Below are 19,907 nucleotides of genomic sequence, written 5' to 3'. Positions count from 1 at the left end.
TCCCGGTGAAAGATGATAAGGCCTAAACCAGGAGAGTGGGTATATGCTTAGACAGAAATAGAAAGGGAACAAGAAATATCATAACCAGAATCAAAAAGACTTGATAACTCATTGAATGAAGGGTGTAGTGAAGAAAGGATGGAAAAGGAAGGGAGACTGATGAGTGGGAAAAGTTCCTGGAGAAGACTAGACGAAATTGGAGATGAAGCTCGGCATTGATGGCCTCAATATTCTTTATAAGTAGGGAGTTAAAGTTTTCTGTTGTTAGAGAATAGTACGTAGGAGTGGCAGAGAAGCATAGGAAGAGAAGCCTTCGAGCAGATGTTGAAGAAAATGTGATGAAGAGCATCAAAAAGGGGAAAATGAAGGAATGGAGGGCCCAGTAAAGATAAGGAAACCATCTCAGAGAGGCATTTAGTCAGCACAGATTCATGACTTCAAGAAGGCAAGGATCCAAACAGTAACCAATTTAGCAAGCTAACTATAAGTCAAGATTGTCCAGGGAAGAAACGAAGGCAAAAACTAGGGAGAAGAGTTGGAAGAGTAGAGGATCACCGTAGAGTAAATAAAGCACTGGAGTGAATCTGGAAGAGCAGGGTTCTTATTCAGGCTCACATGTGTACTAACTAATCACAGGCAACACTTCTATAGCTCAAGGCTTCTGTAAAATGAGATTAGATTTGATTAGACACCTACAGTATACTTCCTTCTCTAGATCTACATTACATGACTGAATGAGACTAAATAATGGGTTGGAGAGAGTCCTCAAACCCAATACAGGTCTGCAGCAGGGTCAAAATTAATGGTTGGACACTAATTTTATGAAATTATGTGGCTGCCAATATTCGATCTCAAGTCAGAAATCCATTCACAAATGAAGAGGAAGCAATAAAGAAGAGAAATGTGAGGGCGATCGAGAAGTTATTTGGCCTATCTCAACCAGGAAGGCTGGGGATGAGTAACCACTTGGCCTCCTCAAAGGTTTCGAAGCTAGTATCTTAGGAAACTAGGAAGAGAGTCAGCCTCACTCAACCAGTAAAGTAGTCCAGGGCTCAGAGTCCAAGCTGAAGCCGAGCTCCAAGCCCACTGTCCAAGTCGCGGTGTCTAGCAAGCTCCCTCGGGGACTCTCCCCAGGTACAAGTCTGGATCCAGAAGACAACCTCTTCAGACTATCTTCTCAAAGACCATCTCCCGCACTGAGTTCAGGGCTTGCTCTTACGGTGACTCCTTGTCTGCCCCTCTTCACAGGGGCCAATCAGTTTCCAAAATTGTCTAGCACGGCCCAGTTTCCTGACTGAACAGTTTCTGAGGGTGTGAACGCTTCTGTGAACTCACAAGAATTCACAAGTTTCTGGCTGATTGAGTTAAAAAAGGGCGGAGCTCTCTAAGTATCTTGCTGGCTTCTCACCTAGCACCAAGTAGGGTGTGAATTCACTAAGTGGTTTGTGAGCTCCTCCACCTAGTTCAAGCTTGTGTTGATTCAATCAAAAGGTAGACAGAAAAGAGTTAGTCCTGTCTTCACAGTCTAGTGAGATACTTCAGTTCCTGTTAACTTGGGACAGATAATAGAGTAAAGAATCCTCTTTCACAAGATCAGCAGAGCCCTCAACCAAACTGTAGTCTATGATAGGACCAAAACCCAGTGCAAGTGACTAGGAAGCCCCCCCCCCCCACACACACACACACCTGGGACTCCCCCACTAGGGCAGGCCAGCAGGAAGGCCCTCCCCACACTGTATAATAATGTAGCGAGGTCGCCCACTATGGGATGCAGCAGCTGAGGGCTCTCACTGTACAAAACCAACAGCAAAGACCCTCAACTAGTGCAAGCTGGTAGCAAGATCCTTTTATTGTTCAAGAAAACAGCAAGGATCCCCATTGTCCAAGCAAGCAGCAAGATCTCCCACTGTATAAGCCAGAAGTGAGGTCCCCACACCAGTATAAGAAAGGTAAGCCCTAAGAGGCATGTGCAAACTGGAAGCAAAGCCCAAAGCCCTATTAAAAAAGTCTGAGACACTGAGTTCTCCAACACAGGAAAAGAGCTGGGCTTTAATAGTTTAATGTTATAAAATCTGGAAAAATGAGTTAAAAAAGGACCTAACTATAGAAAGTTATTACTGTGACAAGGAATCACAAACTAGAAGAGAATAATGTCAAAACAGCCACAAGTGGACACCTCAAAGAAAAATGTGAATTGGAATCAGGCCAAAAAGAACTTCTAGAAGAGGTTAAAAAAAAAACTTCAAAAATCAGAAACTTAGAAGAAAAACTGGGGAAATAAACAAGAGTAATAGAAGAATATAAGGAAATCTATTGACTCAACAGCTTGTCATAGGAAGCACCAAAAACAATGGGAAAAGATAATAAAAATTCACAAAAGAAAACCACTCCTTAAAAAGTAGAGTTGGCCAACTGGAAAAGGAGTAACAAAAATTCAGTGAATAAAACAACTTCTTAAAAAATCACAACTGAGCAAATGGAAGCTCCATCAAGAAACAATCACAAAAAAAAAATCAAAAGAATGAAAAAATAGAAATAAATGTAAAAGTTCTCAGTGGAAAAACAACTGACTTGGAAAATAAATCTAGGAAATTGCCATATATTAGGGCATAAAACCATACAAATATAGAAAAGCAAAAATATTAAATGCATTATTTTCAGATCATAATGCAATAAAAATTACATTCAATAAAAGACCACGGAAAGATTAAAAATTAATTGGAAAGTAAATAAGCTAATTCTAAAGAATATAGGGGTCACAGAACAAATCATAGAAACAATAAGTAATTTAACCAAAGAGAATGACAAGACCACCTATATGGGATAAAGCAAAAGCAGTACTTGGGTGAAAATTTATATCATCAAACTGTTACCATCAATAAATTAGAGAAAGAACAGAATTCGGCCTGCAACTAAAAAAGTAGAGAAAAAGCAAATTAAACTTCCTAATTAAATACCAACTTGGTAATCTTGAAAATGAAAAGTGAGATTTATAAAACTTAAAGAAACCCTGGTTTTATGGGGGGAAACCCCAATAAAAGAGATAAAACATTGGTTAACTTGATTAAAAAAAGAAAGTAGGAAATCAAATTATCAGGAACAGAAAAATGAAGAAGATAAATTCACTACTAATGGAAAAGAAATTAAAGTAATTATTAGGAGTTATTTTATATATCAATAAATTTAATAATCTAAGTGAAATGCATGGTTTTAAAAATAGAAACAATGAACAAAAAAGGAAATAGAATACTTAACCTCATTTTAAAAATTGAAATCAAACAGGATCAACTGTAAAAACTTGGTGACTCTCAGCAACGCAAAGACTTATCACAGGGAAAATAGGTAAAGAAAGAATCCTATTCCTATCAAATGACACAAATATGGTACTGATATCTAAATCAAGTAGAGCAAAAACAAAGAAAAAAAAACTAGACCAAATTTTCCCGATGAAAACTGATGCAAAATTTTAGATAAAATACTAGAGCGAGGATTCATCACTACAACTAGGTGGAATGCAATATTAGGAAAACTATTAGCATAACTGACCATATCAATAGCAAAACTAACAAAAATCACATGATTATCTAAATAGAGGCAGAAAAAGCTTTTGGCAAAATACAAGACCTATTCTTATTAAAAACACTAAAGAGCACAATAATAAATGGAATTCCCTTAAATTGGGACATAGTACCCGTCTAAAACCATCGGCTAGAATTTTCTGTAATGGGGACAACAAGCTGGAAGCCTTCATAATAAAATCAGGGCTGCACCAAGGATGCCCATGACCACCATTATTATTCAATAATGCCCTGCTAGCTGTAGCAGTAAGAGAAGAAAAAGAAATTTGAGGAATTAGAAGAGGCAATGAAGATAGAAGACTGTCACCCTCTGCAGATGATATACTAAAAGAATCCTAGAGAATCAACTAGAAAGTGGTGGAAATAAAAGAGTTGTAGGATAAACCCACACAAATCATCAACATTTCGATGTTCCCAACAAAGCCCAGCAGCAGAAGGTAGAAAACAGAGGACACAAAATGGGTGGTAGGAATCACGGGGACTCAATCACAAACTACGTTTCACTGGGGCAGCGACTGGATCTGGGTTCAAATATGGACTCGGAGCCTTACCTGGATGCGTGATTCTGTCACTTGACCCCCGTCGCCTGGCTCTTCCCCATCGGACGCCTTTGAGCCAAGGCGCAGGGTTTGCAAGGAAACACTTTCACGCCAGTAAAACGGGTCTCGACGACTGTAAAAATATCAGTGCTCAAGTGTGATAAAAACGACAACCGTGCCTAAGCCGATCTGCTCACCCCACAGCACACCAGACTGCCCAAAAGATTGTCATCGGCCGCCTAAAGGACAAAAGGTCCAGAACACGGAGGACAAATGAAGGGCTGTCGAGGAGGGCAGCGTGGCAGGCCCAGATGCCGAGCCTCGTGGCCCAGAAGTAGGCGCCGAGACCGCCTGGCACTAGCGAAGAGCGAGCGGGGAGGCGGTGGATTCTGGACGCGGTTTCTGATGGAGCTTGGCCAAGATTCACTGTTTGCCAAAAGCGTGGGCAGAATTCGAGGGCCTCTCCGGGGCCCTACAGAGACGCGCCGTGGACGGGAGAAGGCCCTGGGACACAGACGCCGACGCCGTTGGAGTTCGCCATCGTCTGGGGAAGGCCCGAGCCCTGTGGCTGCTCCAGGAACACGCGACGTGCCGGAAGCGGAGCACCGTGCGGAGGGCCGGCTCTGCTTTCGGACTCTTGCTCCCAGCGAGGCGAGGCGAGGCAGCGTCCCTGACGCGGAACGGAGAGGCCTCCAGGGGCCGCCCCACAAACAACGGACGCCCACTGAAGGCGCTTTCTTTCCTTTGACTCACGTGGCTGCACGTGCAAAACGCGTCTCGTGACGTGCCTGGAGATGGCCAAATGGGCGACAGGAGGAGTGGCGGACCCTGAGGAGGGCCAGCTCCAAAGCTCGGGAGTGCGGCCGCTGAGGCCGCGTAAGGAAGGGTCCCTGCGGCCCAAAGGACAGCTGGCAGACGGAGGGAGCCACGGGAAACGAGGGCAGGCACCCCACGAAAAGAAGGCCGCCGCGACGGAGATGAGCTTTAAGGCACCGGGCGGGACCCCGGAGGGAGGCCGAGCCGCAGGGCCTCGGGGGAGGCCCTTCCAGGCCGTCATCGACGGTCTCATGAGGAAAGACGTCAGTCGCCAGAGAGGCCGCAGAAGGGCCGGAAGCAAACTGCCGCCTGGCTGCCGAGAGGGAGCAGAGGAGGCGGGAGGGGAGACGAGTACGCTGGCCCCGAGAGGACGTGACGGGGCCCCAAATCGCATCGACAAGCCGCACGGAGCAGGCTCTGAACTCGAGCTTCCCCGCCGCAGCCCGGCAATGGGCTTCTCTCGGCCATCTTGCAGCCTGCCACGGCGCGCCCTCACCGACGTCTGCGCTGCGATTTCCCAAGAGAAGGCAGCAGAAGCAAAGCTCTGCGCTCACTTGGCATCCTGGCACGGGAGGCGAGAAGCCCCCACGACGAGTCGCGTTTCTCCTTTGCTTTCACTGGCGAAGCCCCCGCCATCCACGAACCGATGCTGCCCAACGGTGCGCTCTGACGCGAGACTGAGCCCCACCGGCGGGTCCTCGGGACGCTCGTGCAGACTCTTCCCAGCGGATCCTTTGCTGTTCCCGTTCCCGAAGCCCCGGACAAGACCTACAACGTCTTCTCTTTTGCTGAGATGAACTGTTATTCGCCCGAAGAGTCCTGAATTCCCGGTGGCAAAGCCCCAGCGGACACGGGCCTTCCAAGGGATCTCTTCACTCCTCCCACTAGAGGCGGGCCGGCCCTCCTCCTTCTAACCTTCTCCCGCGATGCGCCCCGCAGCCATCACCCCACTCTCCTGCGGCCGTCGACGTGTCCTTGGCTGGCGCCTGAGCCTTCGTCCCAGCCGTTTCCCCCGGGCCCGCCTGGCCACGTCCTGACGATCTTCCTGACACTCCACGTCGCCGCCTTAGCTCTGCCTCCCAGAGCCTTTTTGCCCCATTGCTCTTCCTCTTCCTTTAAATGCATGCTTATGGGACTTCCTATGTGGGCCCTGCGCACTGACGAGGCCCGCCTCCCTTCCACGGGTAAATCTCCTCCCCAGTCATGAACACGAGGAAGTAGCATTCGGCAATCCTGGGATAATTTTCCAGGCCGTCTTCCTTTAGAGGGCGCTAAGGAAAGCAATTACAGAAGGCTACAAGATACTTTGTATCACTGATGTTCGGAAACGAGCAAGTACTTCTCTAACGAGGGTCCGCGTAGAAAGGCGGGACTTTGCGTGTAAAAGAATGGCTTGCCGATTCCATTCTAATGTCTGCCATGTTCCCGGCACAACGGAAAGGAGCCAACTACCGGACACATTTCGCCTCAGTCATCAAAGGGATCATGAAATCCTGACTTCAAAGGGAGCTCGTAAGTTCTTTAAAGGTCTGTTGGAAATGCTCTGAAAAGCACCAGGAAATTATGCTCCGTCACGTCATCGCCAAAATCCGGTTTGGCCACCTAAAACTGAAAGCAAGGCTCGTGCCTGGAACATCCCAGCCGCTCTCCTTCAGGAAGAGCAAGCTTCCTTCTAAAATGGGCCACTTGAAAGAGCAGCATCCCAAAGGCGTACCAATGTTAGTTTGGAGCCTGCGTTCGATTGCTCTATACACGTGTCTGGCCATATTAAGGAAGCACAGAACTAGAAATGCAACATGCCATTCAAAAGGGCATTCAGTCATGAACATAAGTAACTGTATCATAATGCTTCATTTCTAGCCTACACCAAAGAGAAAATGAGTGTGTGAGAGTGAGTGTGTGTAAGAATAAGTATGTGTGAGTGTAAGTATAAGTGTGTGTGAGTGAGCGTGTGAGTGTGTAAGTACAAGTGTGTGAGTGTGTGAGTGTGAGTGTGTAAGTATAAGTGTGTATGCATGTAAGTGTAAGTGTGTGTGTGAGAGTGTGTGAGAGTGAGTGTGTGTAAGAATAAGTATGTGTGTGTTAAGTATAAGTGTGTGTGAGTGAGCGTGTGAGTGTAAGTACAAGTGTGTGAGTGTGAGAGTGTGTGAGTGTGTGTAAGTATAAGTGTGTATGCATGTAAGTATAAGTGTGTGAGTGTGAGTGTGTGAGTGAGTGAGTGTGAGTGTGTGTGTAAGAATAAGTATGTGTGAGTGTAAGTATAAGTGTGTGTGAGTGAGCGTGTGAGTGTAAGTACAAGTGTGTGAGTGTGAGAGTGTGTGAGTGTGAGAGTGTGTAAGTATAAGTATGTATGCATGTAAGTATAAGTGTGTGAGTGTGAGAGTGTGTGTGAGTGTGAGTGTGTATGTATAAGTGTGTATGCATGTAAGTATACGTGTGTGAGTGTGAGAGTGTGTGAGTGAGTGTGAGTATAAGAATAAGTATGTGTGAGTGTTAAGTGTAAGTGTGTGAGTGAGTGTGTGAAAGTAGAAGTGTGTGTGAGTAAATATAAGTGTGTGTGCATGTAAGTATAAATGTGTGAGAGTGTGTGAGAGAGTGAGTGTGTGTAAGAATAAGTATGTGTGAGTGTTAAGTATAAGTGTGTGTGAGTGAGCGTGTGAGTGTAAGTACAAGTGTGTGAGTGTGAGAGTGTGTGAGAGTGTGTAAGTATAAGTGTGTATGCATGTAAGTATAAGTGTGTGAGTGTGAGAGTGTGTGTGAGTGTGAGAGTGTGTAAATATAAGTGTGTATGCATGTAAGTATACATGTGTGAGTGTGAGAGTGTGTGAGAGTGAGTGTGAGTGTGTGTAAGAATAAGTATGTGTGTGTTAAGTATAAGTGTGTGTGAGTGAGCGTGTGAGTGTGTGTAAGTAGAAGTGTGTGTGAGTAAATATAAGTGTGTGTGCATGTAAGTATAAATGTGTGAGTGTGAGAGTGTGTGAGTGTGTGAGAGAGTGAGTGTGAGTGAGAGTGTGTGAGTGTGGATACAGACATACTTGCATTACAATCTTGAAAAAGAAAGAAAAATACCCACTTGTATCTGCTTGGCTTCCCACACTGATGTATCTATCATTGCCAGGAAGGGCTGTTTGATAGTAAGTCGCTTCCTCTTGCTGAGGTGTCTTGGCATTCTTCGCGGTCAGGAAAGCCACAGCTAATTCCAAGTTTCCGTTGCTATCCTTTAAACAGCAAGAAAGAAAGCCGTCATTTTAGGGAAAAGGCAGGTCACGGTTATAAATGAGGGGCTCATGGTCATACGGGGGGGGGGGGCACAGTCTTCCGTGTTTTTAAGGCAGGGGCAGTATACAGACCCCATTTTCCAATGACCCAAAATGCGTCCCGACCCACCGGGCTAAAGCAGCTCAGCACGGGGAAGCCTCACTTCCATACCAGTCGCCTCCAACAATCTGCTTCTTACTCTGCATTAGCGCAGCCTCCGTTTCGTCGGGCAGGCAGGAATCAAAATCGATCCCCTGGCTTAGCCGACATGCCCGGACACTTGGAGCCTGTCTAATGCGCCGCTGGGAGACCACACAGAGTGGAGCTTGGTGCCGGGCTCTTGAGGCGTTTTGAACTGTCCGTTCCTAGAATATGGACATCGTAGCCTCAGCGGCTCTCTTGGTTCCACTCTCTAGACTCTCCATCAGTCCGTAAGTCTTTCCACATCTCCTGTTCTCAAGTGATGACACAACGGTCTTCTACTCGATTCTCCCAGCACACCTTGTTCCGCCATCCCCCAAGGCAGGGCACTTGGCCACTCTGCTCTTCACTTTTGCACACTGAATGCCTTTCGGGCCGGTCTTAGACATCGTCCGGGCACAGCCTGGGGGTGCTGTGGTGGGCTCAAGGGGCGCCCCGAAGGGCAACTTTTGCATCATCATCCCAAACTTTCCAGCCCCGTCTTACACCGTCGCAGTTCCACACGCACAATGTGCCCATTTCCGGCAGCCTTTCCAATACTTGTTACTTTCTTTTTTCATCATCTTTGCCAGGCTGTTGGCATGACGGCATATCTCAAATGACCTCAAAAGTGCTTTCATCTGCATTGCTCGAATTCCGAATAATTCAGATCCTTTTTTCATATGGTTTCATGTGGCTATAAATAGGAATTGTTTGTTCATCAGGAGGGGTTCTGTGTGAACAGGAAAGACCTCCAGGAATGGATGCCGAGTGAGAGGAGCAGAACCAGAGATCTTCAAAGATCCTGAATTTGAGATACTTACAGAACACTGATTTAGAAGTGTCTGTTGGCAGGTGATAAAGGAGGTAAATCGGAATTTAATTTGAGGACTAACCAATTGTTTTTCCCTAATTCCACACATTATTTCTTAAAGAAAAATTCCTCAATCTCTAATTACAACAGTTACAATCATTTGATATTGTGGCACAATCGAAGGTAATAGACTTCTCTGTTAGCAGCAATGCAATGATCCAGGACAATCTGGAGGAATCTGTGAGGAAGAAGCTCTCCACATCCAGAGGAAGAACTGTGGGAGCAGAAACCCAGAAGAAAAACACCTGCTTGATCACGTGGTCGATGGGGCTATGATGGGGACGTAGACTCTAAATGATCCCCCTAGTGCAAATATTAATAATATGGAAATAAGTTTTGATCAATGACACAAGTAAAACTTAGTGGAATTGCTCATTGGCTCCAGGGGGGAGGAGGGAGGAGGGGAGGGAAAGAACAAGAATCATGTAACCGTGGAAAAATATTCTTAATTAATTAAATTTTTCTAAAGAGAATTGTTTGTTCATAACAGTTATCAATTGGAGAATGGCTCTTATTCTTATAAATTTAAATCTGTTCTTTATATTTCTTAGAAAAGAGACTTTTCTCTAGAGGATCTTGCTAATAGAGTTTTTCCCCATGTACGCCCCTTAATCTTTATTGTATTTGATTTGTTTATGCAAAAACATTTTTCTCCATCAATTGATATAATTATATTATTTTGATGTTTTTGTGAACATGGATAATTAAGTTTATAGTTTTAGAATATTCACCTAACCCGGCCTAAGTCATATAAATCGGACTTCGTCATAGTGTGTAACCTTTGTGATATGTCATTGAGCCTGTGTTAATATTTTATTTCAGATTTTTGCATGAATGTTCATTAGAGATATTGGTCTATAGTTTCTCTTTAGAATTTTCTCTGGTTTAATGACATGGAGATCGCATTTGTGTCAGAGAAGGAATTTGGAAAGATTCTTTCTGCCCAATTTTGCAAACACTTTAGGTATGCCGGACAGAATCCATTTGTGGATTTATCAGTCTTGGAGATGGGTTTTCCTTTGGAAGGTAATTCATAAATCCTTCAGTTCCTTTTTCTGAGTTGGTTAAGATTTCTAATTCTGGCTCTGTTAACTTGGGTATCTCTAGTGTTCATAGATGTCCAAGTTGCCAATTTTGTTGGCATAGAGCTGGACAAAACAGTTTGTCATAGCAATTATTTCATCTTCATTTGTTATAAATTTGCCTTTTGACATTTTTTGTACTAGTTATTTGGTTTTCTTCTATCATCTTTTGAATCAGTTAGTGAATGGTTTATCTGCTTTTAATTTTAGAAAACAAGTTGGAGTTTTATTGATGAATTCAACTTTCTTATTCCAACTTTGTTCATCTTTTTTCATTTAAAAGGATTTTTAACATTCCCATTTCATTGTGGGGTTTAATTTGTTGGCAGTCCAGTTTTTAGTCGCACATCCAATCCATTAATGATCTGCTCGCATTACCTCTGGTTGATTTAAAGTGCTGAGAGGCACACAGTTTCCTCCACAGAAATGCTTTAGCTGCATCATAAAGCTTTGGTATGTTGTCTCACTGCTGCCATTATCACTAATGAAATTAGCTACTACTTCTTCTTTAACTCATTCATTCTTCAGAATCAAGTTTTTCCATCTCTGGTTGGTTTTTCATTTTCCCCCCAGCACCCTTTTTTAAAAATACTATTTTATTGAATTGTGCCGAGTAAAAGATGTTTTCAAAGTTCTGCTTTTGTTTATGTTTTTGTTATTTTATGCTCTACCTAACATCTGGCCGTTATGTAAAGATGGCTACACTCCAGGTTACAGCCTGGAGTGAAGAATCCAACCTCACATAACTAGCGGTGTGATCATCGGCAAGATAAAAACGGCGAAGCCCTATTTAGCACAAAGCCTGGAATTGATGAACACTGCATACGTGTTAGCGGTAGTAACGGCCGTAGTAACAAATAATGTGATTATTGCCCGTCGGCAATCACCAGAGTGAAACCATAACTTGTCTTAAGATTTTATTCATGACATTTATTTCTTCGTTAATTTTTTGGTTAGATTTACCAAAAGCCGAGTGGGGTACAATGAAGTCTCCCATCACTATAATTTTACTTCCTCTTTCAGGAAGCAAAAAAAAAAAATCCTTATTTTTGTCATTTAAAATTCAATCTTTTTTTGCTGATGGCTTATTGGAAATCACTGAAATGGACATGCCATTACTTTTTTCTGTTCAGAGGAGGCATATTAGCTTTTGCTCCAACCCTCTTATTTTAATTGTGAATCTTTAGGTTTCAGGTTTTTCCTTGTGAACAAAATATTACTGGATTCTGTTATCACTCTTGCTTTGTGGCTGAGTTTATCCCATTCCTTTTCACAGTTAGGACCAGTAGTTGTGTATTTCCCTCCATCCGATTCTCTGATACTTTTCTTTTATTCCTTTTTCGTGACTTCCTTTCTAATCTTAGAGTTATTCATTTTTCCCTGAAAAAAAGGCAGGGATGGGGAGCTATTGAACTCCAGACATGGGGGAAACAAAGGCAAAGAAGTGAGAGACTGAATGCTGAAGAGAGGGAGCATCTAGTAAGACTCTATAATTAGACTGGTGAGGACACAAAGTAATATGAATTAAGACAAGAAGCCTACTACAATAATTCAACGGAAGAGGCCATGAGGACTTGAAACAATGTAGAAATGATGTGAAGGAAAAACAAAGGATGGGTGCAAAATCTGTTTAGGGGAGAAAATGAACAGGACAATGGAGAGAAGACTCAAGGATGGCTCCTGGGCCTGACGGGAAGAATAGCGTTGTCCTCAGAACTAGAGAAGTCCGGACAAGAGATGGCCTTGGGAGGAAATATTATCCTGAGTTCTTCAGAGATTCTGAATTTGAGATATTTACAGAACGATGATTTCCAAGAGTCTGTTGGCATCTAATAATGGAGTTAAATTTGAATCTAATTTGAAGAGTAACCAATTTTTTTCTAATTCTACACATTATTTCTTAAAAAACTCATCAGACAATCTCTCATTACAGTGGTTATAATCATTTAATTATAACTAATTAACTAAATAGTTCTTCTATTTATCACTCCATGACTTGTCATTTGTTTCAATGACACCTGACATAGCCGAAATTAACTATTTAAATGGCCCCACTAAAACGAAGTGCAAGAAAGGAAACGCTCTTCAATATGAGGTCGCAGCTGATCTTCCTCGCTGCAAGAGTCACCTGAACCTTCTCTGCATTTTTCCTCTATGATTTATAGCCTCTAAGGCTGCTGCTTTCCTCTGCTTTGGCCAAAACCAAGCTTCACGCTCGGATCCAATGGAAGCATGAATCCAAAGGAATGAGAGTCGTTTCCATCTTTTCGTGACTACATTGCTAAAAGAAAGATGAAACACAGCGGTCAACGGCCCCTGTTCTACTTCCTTCCAATGGACCACAGCCATGAATGCACGTCAGCGGGACTTCCTCATTACGTATTCCGCATGGCTACTTCCCGCGAAGTCACTGATACAGATTAGAAGCGGATCATATTCACTTGATCAGACCCAAATGAGCTTCAATCTGGCAGTGAAGCCAATTGAGAATGTCACGTAATCGGAACGCTCTTAAACATACAAATGCTAATGGTGTAAAAGTCAAGGAAATGTTGAGGAATTCTCGGGAGCTAAAGGAGTACAAACGATGCTTTCAGCTGCCTCAACAGAAATGAAATCTTAACTCAAATAGGAAATGTTGCTCATATAACTTGCTCTGACAAAAAATTACACAAACTAGCAAGATTTTCCCCCGAGAAACACTGAAAAGTGCATTATAAATATCTTGGAGGAAAAGCTCAGGAGGACCGACAGCATAACTGTTAGATACACTAGAAACATACTCAGTCATCAAGTTTCCATTCGTTTCAAGATCTCTGGGGAGCTTTTGCCAATATGAACATTAATGCTTTGAACAATTAAATGTTAACACCATAGAACAGGAAAAACTAAAGCACTTCCAGATAGAAAAAAGTGAGCTCCATTAAAAGTTAGGCAACCAAACAGTAACCGCAACAAATGGCGGCTTCTGGACTTGTGCTACCACTTTACATAGAAGAAAAACCACCTCTCAAGAAGATGCAGGTAGGCTGATCCAAGCCATCGCTTCCACTTCTGAGAGTTGCTCCTACGCTCTACTAATTAATTCCTTTCTATTAGGAAAAATTACTGTGGATGCCTCTGTCTGAGATACCATCGTCTGCTGCTTCTTGCATTTTCTTGGTCCTTGGGAACCCCAAGGAATAGCTTCCTGTTCAACAAAAACTGGTCAGTAAATTAAGGGGGGAAGGCTGGGGGGGGGGCACAGGCGACCTGTCTAACTATGGGGATGGGGAGGGGTGGATAGACCACTTCCTAATGAGCTATTGCCAATTAAAAATGTCTTCGGCTGTTCGAGGGATGGACTGAAGCTTTGAAGATGCCTAGCAGGAGAGCCACGGAGACCTCTATCCCTTTTACTGCTTATGATGGCGCCTAAAGCAATGACACTGATCGAACCCACAAACTTGGATTCTGGCCCCCAAACTGGCGTTGGAGCTCCGGTGACGCTGGGAGGCCCTCTAGGTGGGAAAAGGCCACCAAGCTTGAGGCATGTTGCACTAAGAGGCCGCAGTGCTCCTCTGAGGACATCTTCCGTTCCTCACAGCTGCCGCTCTGGGGGTTCATGTAGTTGTCTACGGGCAGATCGACATCTTTCTGAATTCGCAAGTGTCGGTCTCTGCGATTTGAACACTGATGTCTGGGCTCTTCCGCTGCCAGTCCTGCACGCCTCCGGCACGAGGGTCAACGATGGCCTTTAACAAGCAGCGTGCGGCCTTCCCCAGTGCGCCGTCCTCCCTTCCTCCCCCTCGTGGCTCGCCAGAAAAGACACGGCCCAGCCTCCGTGCAGAAGCGACTCGGAGCAAGCGGGTACGCCGTGGGCCCCACCAGGATGGAAGCCGACCGCCTTTTGTGAGCTCGGCAGCCGCGCCTCGGTTCTTGGCCCCTGGCTGAGGCCGCTTCCATCCGGGGTCTCGGGCAGACCCTCGAGGGAGGGCCAAGAGCGCGTCGATGGGAACTTTCCCACCAGGCATTTGGGCAACTCATCAACTTTTGAGGGAAACGGAATGGCGACTACCTTCAAGGCTTGCTGCAGTATCTGCGTGTCATTGATGCCGGTGATTTCTCTGAGCTGATTCAAAAACGTCTGCTGGTGCTAGAAGAGAAACAGAAACGGTTCGTTAGAGCGTCCGTGACAGCCGGACGGACTGAGCCAAAGGTTCGAGACAGACTCGTCCACACCATCCCCTCCTGCGCGGGAGCACGGGGTCTCCAAGTCCCCACCGAGCCCAAGGGGAGGCGCGGGGCCCGTGGGCGGGGACGCCGCAGGAGGCGGAGTCGTCTCCACCTCTTGGCATTACTGGGGGCGCCGTGAGTGACAGACCCCGAGGCGTGCGGGCTGGACTCCAAGCACCACCCTTCCTGGAGGAGGGCGCTAACGTTGGAGTGGGCGGCCCTACTGCTCCTGACAGACGGCAAAATACTACACTTTTAGGAGCGTCAGTTATTTCCCGCTTCGCGAGACACGCACTCCTGTGGATCACCCAACCCCAAACGGCAGGTTCACGTTAAAAAGGACGTCCGAAGAGTCCAAGAAAAGAGATCTAATGACTTCACTTAATTGGCTTTCATTTATTATCTAACTCCAAAAACTCACTCTTTCCACTCATTCTTTTTTCTGAATTCATTTGCTTCTTAAGGTGCCGCTAAAATTAAAAAGGAGTATTCAAAGGATAACTGCCAATAAATTATAAATTTCAATGATATTCATTGCTAAGACATACAGAAAGTGTAATGCAGAAATTAACTTATAGGAAACCAGTAATAGTAGAAACAATGAATTCAGGTACAGACACATTCATTTCTGTACTTATATACTGCAGAAAGAGAATAAAAAGGGAAAGAAAAGGAGAGGAGAAGGGAGGAGAGGAGAGTGGGATGGGAGCGGGGTGGGAGGAGGGGAAGGAAAGAGCACGAATCATGTAGCCATGGAAAAGTATTCTAAATCAATTAAATAAAACACTTCAAACCCCAAAACAAACAAACAAATAAATACAAATTGAAGAAACAAAATAAAATAAAATGGTTCCCCATGGGGAGAAAAACACAGTAAAATCTGGAAAACAAAAGAAAACTAAAAAAACAAATCTCTGTTTTTAAAAGCCTTTGAATGTATCAAAATTTTGGGAATTTGAGAAGCAGATTATAGAAGGTCCAAAATGTCAACCTAAGATTGCAATTAATATTATAGAAACTAAGAACATGTAGTAGGCTTTTGAGCAAGTATTTTTGCTTTTTTAAACCCTTATCTTTGACTCAGTACTATGTATTGGTTCTAAGGCAGAAGAGCTAAGTGACTTGCCAAAACAGGAGTTTGAATATATTCAAAGATATTAAAAGCTTTCAAGTTCTAGAATTTTAGAATTATCTTAGCAAAATTAGTGGTTCTTACTTGGTCTCCCGGCCCCTTGTAGTAGTATTCTAAAATGCAAAGTTTAAATTCCTTTTGAGAGTAATTTTGGGTCTAGAAACACGCCACCTCTCCGAATCCGGAAAGGGAACTGTTTGGAGAGGCACCATGAAGATGCCTGCCCAGGCCACACGCTGCGCCAGAAGGTCCAGTGAACTTGGGAGGTGGAGATCTGAACTGTGCGAGGTTGAATGCATTTGTTTGGATGAACACTCTTATGCCGAAGGGCACTGTCCCCAACTGGCTTTGTGTCAATGCGCCGAGCAATCATTGCTCTTGTTCTCTTTTCCTGTTTATCCCCCAAATTACTGTAATTTAAAAGTTGGTTATGTTTACAAGATCCATTGGAGAGACCAGTCTTCCACCGGATCTAAGGAGGAATGTGGAATTGAAAATGTTTCCCTAAAAAAGAACTACATTTTCCGGGAGCCCACTGACTTCCTGTCATTACCTACTTCCTGTAGACAGAGGATATTAGCGAGTGGGCGGTCCTCTTGGGCCTCTTCGGGCTTGATGACAGCAAGCTTGGTGGCAGTAAGGCGGGTGGGCGTTTGAACTGGCTGATCAGCCATGGGCACGTGGTCTTTATTTTGTATCTTCTTTATTCCTTGATTTCTAATGATCATTAATAAACCTCCTAAAATACACTATTTTTATTTGAGATTAATTTTAACTTTTACACACTGCCTCTGCTCTCTCCTCTCCTCAATCCTGCCACGTAGCTTCCACAGTAGTATTCCTTAGGCTCGGATTTTAAAAAGCCATCAAGACAAGGATATTCAAGACACGAAATGAGAAGAGAATGACTGAAATTTCTATAATCCATGCCTCAAAGAAAAACAAGTTAGGCACAAATTCGCCATAAATCCAGGAGAAGATGAAACTAGAGTTCTGGCTGTTAACTTTGCTTTCTGGACTATTGCACTCCAAGATATCCTCTCTAAAAGAGCCAGAATTAGCTGACTCAGAAAAATTGAGTATAATCTTGCAAGGGGAAAAAGTTGGCTTTTAATGAAATGGGAAAAAATCCACTGAACGGGTTCCTAAAACTGAACCCCAAGAAATATTATATCCAAAGTTCAAGTCAAAGAAAAAATACTTCAATAAGCCAGAAAGAAAGAACAAATGCAAATGCCAAGAAGCGAAGGTCCAAACTAGCACACGATTGAAAATAAAATAAGGGATTTCTAAGTATTTTTGATAGAAAAAAAAAACAAACAGAGGTTTGTCATGATGTCATGAATGAAACTAAGGTAAACTGAAATAAAGTTCTGGGCATGTTCAATTCTTTTGGTAGGGCCGGCAGTCACCAATAAGATTGTTTTTTATCTCTTCGGCAAGCCAAAAGTCATCAAAGTGGCATTTTTTGAGGTTTAGGGAAAAGCTGAAAAAGAGAGTTTGATTTTTTTTTGGATAAGAGATGAGATTTTCTCCTCGTGGCTGGGAAGAGCATTTCGTTGTGTCGAGCCCTGTAGCAAGGGCAGCTAACGGTAGATGGTGTCTCCGCGCCACACAGGCAGAACGGTGTGATTTGCAGAACTCGATCTCTGAACTCACGAGGTTCTGACTTAACGTGGAGACAAAGAAGTATGACTTGAGCAATCACGCGACACACCAGAGTTCAATCAAGCGGAAGCAAGTTGATTTGGTCAGCCATTCAGAAACTTTAAGAACGCAGGGATTAGGGGCAATGTCGACACGTGCAAGAGGCCAACCCCAAAGCGCTTGCGTTCAGCCCCAAAGGCTCCATGCTCCCCATCAGAAGTTTTCTAATCCAATCCATTCGCTTCACAGATGAGAAAAGTGAAAGCCACCATTTCCGTGGCCAGTTGTAGGATTTGAACACAGCTCTTCCGACGTCAAAGCCAGTGCCCCGGGCTGCCTCTGCTCTGCCAGAGGAGTGGCGTTCCCGGCTGACGCGGCGGCCGCAGCTCCGATCTCTTCCGGATTCACCGGTGCGTCCGCACGATGACCGCTCGCTGAGAGCCGAGGGAGGGCCGGCTCCGAGGCCGGCCTCCCCTTCCCAGGCTCTGGCTTGTCCCTCCCTGTGATCCGGCGCCTGTCCAAGGGGACACGGGTCTAACGGGGCCGTCCGAGGGCCGAGGCTGGAAACGAGATTCTCTCACTCAGAGCATTAGCCGCGACACCCGGCCGTCTCCACAGGCAAGCACGCAGGCCCGAGTTCACGCGGTTGCCAAGAAGCCTCCACCAGGGCTGCGGCAGGCGGCCAAAGTAGTTTTCTCACATACACGGGACTCTGGACGTTTGCAGGTCCGTGACTAAGAACTGGCTGCGGTCCGAATCATCGGTGGAAGTCCCAGAAAAACCAAAGCCTCTCCCCCTTTTAGAGATGGAGGGCCATGCCCCGCCCCCGCACTGTAGGCCGTGCCTCTCCCTACCACCAAGTGCTGGCCTCGGCCTCCCCTTACCCCATTCACGAGAAGGAGGCAACGCTCCCACTGGCCTGCTGGGCAGAAGAGCGGAAAGTGTGGTCAGGCAGGGTTGAGAGGGAAGCCGCTTCCCTGACATCCTCCGCCTTCCTAGTAAAGAGCTCTGGCAGGGGGAGGGGCCGTGTGCCCAAGAGCGTGTACCATAGGTTCGCCATCACCACTCTGTCCTACCCGAAGCAGGTACTAACAAGGACACTGGAGAAGGCATGCTAATTCAAGGTCTGCCCTAATGAGTTAGCACCCGGGGGCCCAATCCTTCACTTTCTCTGCGCCTCAGTTTTCTCATTTGTAAAATCTGCAGATGACGATCCAAGATACATGCAGGAATGTGCCGAGGCCTGGGCAGCGACATTCAAGGACACATTCAGGGCTTCCAAAGACCCCTTCAGGGAAGCGGGAGAGAAAAGAAGGTCCACGGCGAGGCCTCTGCAGGCCTCGGAGGAGGGCCGCATCCCAAGGCCTGCCTTCTCGTCAAACACTCGAGAGATGCCAACTGTAGAAATGAGCCAGCTCGACAGCGTTCTGCGTGCCAGACAAAAGAAACGGGAACGAGGATGCCGCGCGGAGAGCCCCACTCCAGCCACGTCTGTCCGCGCGAGTCACTGGGCGGCAGACTTGGACTGAACTGGCTAGTGGGGAGGAGGAGGAGATCGGTCCCACTGGGGAAACCACCACCAGAGGGGAAGTCAGAGCGAGCAGGAGGGGACAATACCAGGAAGCAGCGAAAACGCAGGAGACGCTGAAGGATGAGCAGAGCCAGTAACAGGGAAAACGTTCACGGGAGACAATGTGGTTTCCAGACGGAGTGAATGAGTTCAGACACCGACGAGCAAATGCAGGCCAACGAGGCGAAGCAGGTGCGCGTCACCTGCTAGTCCTGAGCGGTAAAAGGCGGCCGGCGTCGCTGCGTGATCTTCAGAACAAACTGCTCGCCATGACGGGAGGACTCGCCAGAGAAGCAAAAGGACAACTTACTAGGAATGGAGACATAAAAGATGGGAGGGACGATGCAGAAGAAGGAGGAAAAGGCAATAACATGGGGGAAACCCATGTTGTCCATTCGAGCCCAACGTTCACACTGCTGGTATTCAGGGGTTTGCCTCTCGGCGTCTCCATGGACCACAGCAATCGAGGCCGTTTTCTTGTCGAGGATACTGAAGTGGTTCGCCATTTCCTTCTATTTGTGGAGGGTCGCACAGCGAAGAAGGTCCTGAGGCTGGATTTGAACTCAGGTCTTACCACTCCGGGCCCTTCCTCCCTAGGCCACAACGACCTCTGCTCCAGTAAAACAAGTGATCTGCAAAGCAGGATGCACAGACAGATCAAAGATGAAAAGTCTCCCAGAAAAACACTTGAAGATCAAACTGCCATACAAGAGGTGGCCACAGAAACAGAATTCCCAGGAAGAGAATCTGTGGCTCAGCTTCAGCGACGGAGTCTGCAAGCTACAGAATCTGTGGTGGGGAAACAGAGCAGTCCTGTGGAGGAGGAGGAAGTCTGCAAGAGAGTGAGAGGCCCTTTGGACGGGTTTGTGAGGAAACGGACCGGTCCGGCGCACAACGGCGCTCATGGCGGTGGCCCACCCCCAAGCCTGGGCTGAAGAGAGACACCTAACAACAGCGGGGCATGGAGATGGGGTCAGAGACAACAACTGACTCAGAGATTGTCTGCGTTGCAAGCC

At 45.7% G+C, this 19,907-nt stretch overlaps 1 protein-coding gene across 7 annotated transcripts in view; it reads right to left on the bottom strand.

The window, feature by feature from the left end:
* The window catches only part of USP25 (ubiquitin specific peptidase 25), a 177,341-nt gene that overhangs the window by 133,900 nt on the left and 23,534 nt on the right, over positions 1–19,907 (bottom strand). For 6 of the 7 annotated variants that reach the window (XM_056797044.1, XM_056797046.1, XM_056797045.1 and 3 more), the window contains exons 2-3: positions 14,385–14,462; positions 8,007–8,151 (exon numbers count right to left, since the gene is read on the bottom strand). In XM_056797044.1, the coding sequence (XP_056653022.1) occupies positions 8,007–8,151; positions 14,385–14,462 (223 nt within the window). Of the gene's footprint in view, positions 1–8,006; positions 8,152–14,384; positions 14,463–19,907 lie in introns of those variants that run through there. The other variant, XM_056797050.1, reaches the window with a different exon arrangement.

The sequence above is a fragment of the Monodelphis domestica genome, chromosome 4, assembly GCF_027887165.1.
Source record: "Monodelphis domestica isolate mMonDom1 chromosome 4, mMonDom1.pri, whole genome shotgun sequence".
Lineage (NCBI taxonomy): Eukaryota > Metazoa > Chordata > Mammalia > Didelphimorphia > Didelphidae > Monodelphis > Monodelphis domestica.
The sequence above is the reverse complement of the archived record's forward strand: the minus strand, read 5'-3'. Positions and strand labels throughout refer to the sequence as shown.